We start from the raw sequence: 6955 nt of genomic DNA, 5'->3' as shown, positions 1-6955 counted from the left end.
ACTTCTAAATAACTATTAGTATAAAATATATAGTAAAAATAAATTAAAATAATATATATTTATACACAAATATAAAATAACTAATTTAATACCTGAATTTTCTTCTTTTATGTAAATACAATTTGCAATGATCTTATCCAAATTGTTCATATGCACAACTTCATCTTACAATTACTTGTATATTGACTATTAAAAAGAGCAATATCTATATTAGTCAAATATAATTTTTAAGAAGTAATTTTAAATTTGAGTTAATATGAAAAGAAAAATAATAATTAAGAGTCCCTTGTTCTTTTTATGGAACCACATTTAAGTTAGGTCGAATTAAATATTATTTAATTTAGTTAGACTTACTTTATAAAAAAGATTTGAATGTATAATATTATTTTTTTAATTGTATTATTTAATTTAATTAGACTTGATTCATATAAAAATATAAATCTATAACATTATTTAAATTTTTAATAATAATATTTATTTTCGGTTTTTATAAGTTATTCATAATCCAAATTAATTTATGTTGAAATATCTAAATATTAAATTCAGTCCTACCTAATCATTAACAGTTTCTTATTATAACTTTTTATTTTTCAGATTTCATTCAAATATTTTTAAAATTTAATTTCCTTTTTAAGTTATAGTCAAGTCTCTTAAAAATAGAAAAATGAATCAATCCAACATTTTAATTTGGTGGAAACTCAGGTGTAGTCGACTTCACGTGAAGTTGATACCTGAGAGCCGTTAGATGATTTGATTAATTTGACTAAATTTTCATCTAACGACTATCAGATATCAACTTCACGTGAAATCCACTTTACCCAAATTTTCACCTTTTAATTTAAAATTTGAGTCAAATATCATCTAGATTCTAGAATCCATGAAAGATATACAAATTCAACCACCATTCATATGCACTACATATTAGTATATCAAATTCTTCAAGTTTCTTTACCCATGAAGAATTCCACTATAGATTTCACACACACACACACATAATAATGCCACTCATCTTAATATATGAGCCACCCCAAACTCACTCGAATTAAACCCTATTCTCGGTTTTGGATCCTATATATGTTTCGATAAATTCAAGGTTTTTGTCGCGGGAAAATTTAAGCCATCAAATATTACTAATCAATAGTTTTGAACCCGACGAACAGATTGCGGCATTTTTAGAGTCAGATAGCGGCAGTTTTTAGCTGCCGCCAAATATAATGGTAGTTAAATAACCGTTTTAAAATAAAAAATTGCTAAACAATTAGCGGCAATTTTTTAAATTGCTAAAATAATGACCGTAAATCAAAATTTTGTGATGGATTACTTTTGTGGCAATTATACCCGCTGTTATATTTAAAATAAGGTGAAAACTCAAGTGAAGTCGACTTCACGTGAAGTTGATATCTGAGAGCCTTTAAATGAAAATTTAGTCAAATTAGTCAAATTATTTAACGGCTCTCAAGTATCAACTTTACGTGAAATTGACTGCAACTGAATTTCCACCTTAAAATAAACAAAATAAGAAAAAAATTTAACTTGGTTGATTCGAATATTACTTTACTGTTTATTTAAATAAACATAAAATTTTGAATTTTTTAATATATATAATAATTCATTAATCCACAATAAACTTTTAAATAAAATCCAAATCCACTGTAAATCGGATTAGGAATAGTGGGAGATATCAAAGAGAGAGAGAGAGAGAGAGTTAATTGCATGCATGAGTTTCTGCTGCCATGTGTACATTTGTAACTGAAGCCACAGAGAAGAGGCAGCTGTAACATGAAAAGAAGGGAGGATTAAATTAAAATCATGCATGCCCAGATTCTGAAATCCCAAAAAGCCTTCAACTTTGAAATCAAATCATCATTACAATAATGGGTTTTTGTTATTGGTGTGGTTCTTCATCATTGAAGCCATTGTTGTTGATGGTTGTTCCTCTTGTAATGGTTATGGCACTTACTTTTGCTTTTCTGAATGGTCCAAGTAGTAACAATAATAATACCTTGGTGCCACTACTTTGGAGCTCTATAACTCCTTCTTCTTCTCCTAATAATTCTTCTTCTTTATTCATCAACAATGGTGATGATAACAAAACTATGCATGCCTTTGATGATCATCACATGTTTTTCTTCAATAACCTCTCTTACTTCTCTCCTCCACCACTTTCTCTTCCGGAACAATATGTAAGATCTCTTTCTTTTCTTTCCTTTTTTTTTAATTTCTTTTTCTTAAAAAAAAAAAAATTTTTTACTAGAATATGGTATATGTTTAGGCCATTATTAGGCTATTAAGCATAGTCTAGTAGTAAGGGTTGACTGATGTTTCAATTTGATCTTTGAAGAATAATGAAGTTGTTGCAAGTATGCTTTGTTTAAGTTTTTGAAATTTCAAATGTATAGAGCCAACCATTATTATTTGTTGATGTGTTAACAATGAGTGGCAGGTCAACATATGCATGCATAGATTCAAAGTATAATAGTAATATTAGTTTTAAATTACTCTTGATTTTAAGTTTAATTTCTTAATTTTTGTCAAGGGAAAGTAATGCTAGTTAGACAAAAAAAAATAGCAAGAACTTGCCTTATTTAACATTAATTAATTGTCGCAACAATTAATGAATGCTGAATAAGGCAAGTTATCGCCGTTTTTTGTTGATTTTCTTTGGTTACCAAACATTTCCGGTAAGAAAATGCATCCCCGGTCATTTTGTATCTAGCAATATAATCTTACTCTCAATTTGGTAAAATTTTGGTTTTTAAAAGGTAGTTTATTATATTAAAGCTAGTCTTTTTTAACAGAAATCTTTGGTAACCAAAGAACCAAAAACAACCATAACTTGTCTTATTTAGCATTCATTAATTGTTGCGACAATTAATAAATGCTAAATAAGACAAGTTTTGACTTTTTTTTTTGTCTCCCTAATATTACTGTTTTTTTTTAAATAGCTTTTATAATGTATGTTTGGTAAATCATAATAAAAGTGACTTTCTATACCTATTAAGTTATAAAAATTCTGCTTGGTAAAATTATTTTTAATTTTTAAAATTACTTCAATAACATAAATGTAATAAAAATAAATAGATATTTATTAATATATAAAATTATATTAAATTTTATAATTTTGAAAAATATATGTTAACATTAACAGTTTATTTATAATTCACTAAAGATGATGACTCATTTTTTTTTCTTTTTTTGTTTTTCCTTTTTGGGAACAGAACCAAACTGAGGTAGTTGATCATGACATCTCAAAAACTTGGGCAAGTTCAGCTCCTTTGAATGAATCTTATGTTGTTCCCCAGAACATGGTATATGTTTAGGCCATTATTAGGCTATTAAGCATAGTCTAGTAGTAAGGGTTGACTGATGTTTCAATTTGATCTTTGAAGAATAATGAAGTTGTTGCAAGTATGCTTTGTTTAAGTTTTTGAAATTTCAAATGTATAGAGCCAACCATTATTATTTGTTGATGTGTTAACAATGAGTGGCAGGTCAACATATGCATGCATAGATTCAAAGTATAATAGTAATATTAGTTTTAAATTACTCTTGATTTTAAGTTTAATTTCTTAATTTTTGTCAAGGGAAAGTAATGCTAGTTAGACAAAAAAAAATAGCAAGAACTTGCCTTATTTAACATTAATTAATTGTCGCAACAATTAATGAATGCTGAATAAGGCAAGTTATCGCCGTTTTTTGTTGATTTTCTTTGGTTACCAAACATTTCCGGTAAGAAAATGCATCCCCGGTCATTTTGTATCTAGCAATATAATCTTACTCTCAATTTGGTAAAATTTTGGTTTTTAAAAGGTAGTTTATTATATTAAAGCTAGTCTTTTTTAACAGAAATCTTTGGTAACCAAAGAACCAAAAACAACCATAACTTGTCTTATTTAGCATTCATTAATTGTTGCGACAATTAATAAATGCTAAATAAGACAAGTTTTGACTTTTTTTTTTGTCTCCCTAATATTACTGTTTTTTTTTAAATAGCTTTTATAATGTATGTTTGGTAAATCATAATAAAAGTGACTTTCTATACCTATTAAGTTATAAAAATTCTGCTTGGTAAAATTATTTTTAATTTTTAAAATTACTTCAATAACATAAATGTAATAAAAATAAATAGATATTTATTAATATATAAAATTATATTAAATTTTATAATTTTGAAAAATATATGTTAACATTAACAGTTTATTTATAATTCACTAAAGATGATGACTCATTTTTTTTTCTTTTTTTGTTTTTCCTTTTTGGGAACAGAACCAAACTGAGGTAGTTGATCATGACATCTCAAAAACTTGGGCAAGTTCAGCTCCTTTGAATGAATCTTATGTTGTTCCCCAAAGAAAATTCAGCATCTTAGATAGAACTGAAGCAGGTTTGCTACAAGCTAGAGCTGCTATTAGAGATGCAAGAAATTGGAATCAAACACTTGATCAAGACTATGTTCCAATAGGTCCAGTCTATAGGAATGCCAAAGCATTTCACAGGTAACATATTTATAATTTGTACACTAATTAAGAAAGTACTATCAGGAAATTTTTAACTAAAATGCCCTTAATTTATAATAATTAATTCGAAGTGTAATGTTTATACTTGCTTATCAAACCAAGAAATTTTATTTTAAGTAATAGTTAGATATTAATTACTATGATTATGATTATGATTATAAATATACTGGGTAATATTTTAAGGGCAAATTAATGGGCTATAGCAATTCCTAGTAAATTTTTTTTTTTTGGGTTGCCCATTATATAGTATCCCTTAGTCCCACAGGTCAAACTAATTCGTCGTGGATCTGAGTTCCATTTAAGGATCTGTTGTTGATCAATGAGTTGCTGGACGTACATGACGGAATTTGAACCCACAACACTTGCTTAAGTAACTCGACCAACCCAAATTAGTTGCAATTCCTAGTGAATGATACTAGGTAGTACAACTCGTACTCGCTTGTAGTAACAAGACGGAGTCTATATAAGATACGGATTTGGATCCTCTAAAGTTTGAATTTCACTTTAGAGAGTAAAGTATAATCTCTCACTATTGAATAACTTCTCTTTCATATTTATTATTGGTCCCACCTATGAAATCAATGGTGAGAGATCACACTTTATCCTCTAAAATGAAATTCAAACTTTAGAGGATCCAAATCCATAAGATACGGTAGGGCAGGGTGGAGTCAGTAGTGTGAAAACCCATCCCTATCCGTCTCGTTGTTGTTTCTAAACAATCCATTCCGAAATTATGATGAGTAACTACGTTATAAACATTGATTAGTACTAAGTGATCATCACAGGTTATATTAAATATCCTTGATATGGTATGTAGGAGCTATTTAGAAATGGAGAAACAATTCAAAGTATTTGTCTATAAAGAAGGGGAGCCTCCAATTTTTCATAATGGACCATGCAAAAGCATATACTCAATGGAGGGTAATTTCATCCATGCTATTGAGATGAATGAGCAATTTCGAACAAGGGATCCTAAGAAAGCTCATGTGTTCTTCCTTCCCTTCAGTGTAGTAATGATGGTCCGATTTGTGTACGAGAGGAACTCGCGCGATTTCGGCCCCATAAGAACAACTGTCAAGGATTATATCAATCTCATTGCTGGAAGATATCCTTATTGGAATCGAAGCCTTGGTTCTGATCATTTCATGCTTTCTTGCCATGATTGGGTAAGTAGATCTAACTCGTTCGAAACTAGTTCCTTTAAAATAAGAAGGTTGGTAAAGTGAGAAAGTGACTGTCTAATCACCATTGATCGAGTCCTGAATTACATCTTTATTCTTAATGTCATCATATTAGTTCTATGATGATCTTAGATGCATATGAATACACAAAATGATAATAATGTTGAGATTGATTATTCAAAATTTTTTAGGGGCCAGAGACTTCATTCTCTATTCCTTACTTATACAAGAACTCTATCCGTGTATTGTGCAATGCCAACACCTCTGAAGGTTTCAACCCTACAAAAGATGTTTCTCTTCCTGAAGTCAATCTCCAAACAGGTTATTAGGTTATTCTCATCATTAGTAATTTAGTAATTTTGAATTCTAGTCCCTTTTCACTTAATTCCAATCAAAATAGGTGAAAACTCACACGTGAAGTTGAGAGCCGTTAAATGATTTGAATGATTTGACTAAATTTTTATCTAATAACTCTCAGTTATCAACTTTACATAAAATTTACTGCACCTGAGTTTCTACTTACTATTGATAGACCAAACGCTCCTTAAATCCTTATAAAAATGTAGGTACAATAGATGGTTTTCTTGGTGGGCCTTCCGCATCTAAACGCTCAATTTTGGCCTTCTTTGCCGGTGGGGTTCATGGGCCCATTAGGCCCATTATACTTGAGCAATGGGAGAACAAGGATGAAGATATCCAAGTCCACAAGTACCTTCCAAAGGGGGTTTCCTACTATGGTATGCTTAGAAAGAGCAAGTTTTGTCTTTGCCCTAGTGGGTATGAGGTGGCAAGCCCAAGGGTAGTTGAGGCAATTTACACAGGTTGTGTCCCTGTGCTTATTTCTGACCACTATGTCCCTCCATTTAGTGATGTCTTGAATTGGAAGTCTTTTTCAGTTGAAGTTTCTTCAAGAGACATTCCAAAATTGAAGGAGATTCTAACAAACATCTCTTCAAGACAATATATAAGGATGCAAAGGAGAGTGGACAACATTAGGAGACACTTTGAAGTGCATTATCCTCCTAAAAGATTTGATGTCTTCCATATGATACTTCATTCAGTTTGGCTTAGGAGATTAAACATTAGAATTTATGATGATTAATTCAAATTGTTTATATTGCCAATTACCCTAACAAAATGTGATTATGGTATATCAAGGACCGAACTCCTAAAATTACTATTTATATTGAATGTAATTTTTATACAATTCTAAACAAAAATACAAAAAAAAATGTTTGATTTTATTCTTATTAAATT

At 29.5% G+C, this 6955-nt stretch overlaps 1 protein-coding gene across 1 annotated transcript; it reads left to right on the top strand.

Annotated features, from left to right (window-relative positions):
* Nucleotides 1712-6920, top strand: LOC107626430 (probable glycosyltransferase At5g03795). Its single transcript, XM_021117118.1, has 6 exons — nt 1712-2183; nt 3219-3308; nt 4225-4496; nt 5335-5683; nt 5890-6019; nt 6265-6920. The coding sequence occupies exons 1-6, from the start codon at nt 1875-1877 to the stop codon at nt 6798-6800; spliced, it is 1686 nt and encodes a 561-aa protein (XP_020972777.1). The 5' UTR covers nt 1712-1874; the 3' UTR covers nt 6801-6920.

This window comes from Arachis ipaensis, chromosome B02 (genome assembly GCF_000816755.2).
Source record: "Arachis ipaensis cultivar K30076 chromosome B02, Araip1.1, whole genome shotgun sequence".
Classification (NCBI taxonomy): Eukaryota; Viridiplantae; Streptophyta; class Magnoliopsida; order Fabales; family Fabaceae; genus Arachis; species Arachis ipaensis.
Note: the sequence above shows the minus strand (reverse complement) of the source record. Positions and strands in the feature narration are given on the sequence as shown.

Coding starts and splice junctions, on each gene's coding strand:
- LOC107626430 (XM_021117118.1), top strand. CDS start 1,875: ATGGGTTTTTGTTATTGGTGTGGTTCTTCATCATTGAAGCCATTGTTG. Junction 3,309..4,224: donor ATGTTGTTCCCCAGAACATG/GTATATGTTTAG, acceptor TAAAGATGATGA/CTCATTTTTTTTTCTTTTTT. Junction 4,497..5,334: donor AATGCCAAAGCATTTCACAG/GTAACATATTTA, acceptor TATGGTATGTAG/GAGCTATTTAGAAATGGAGA.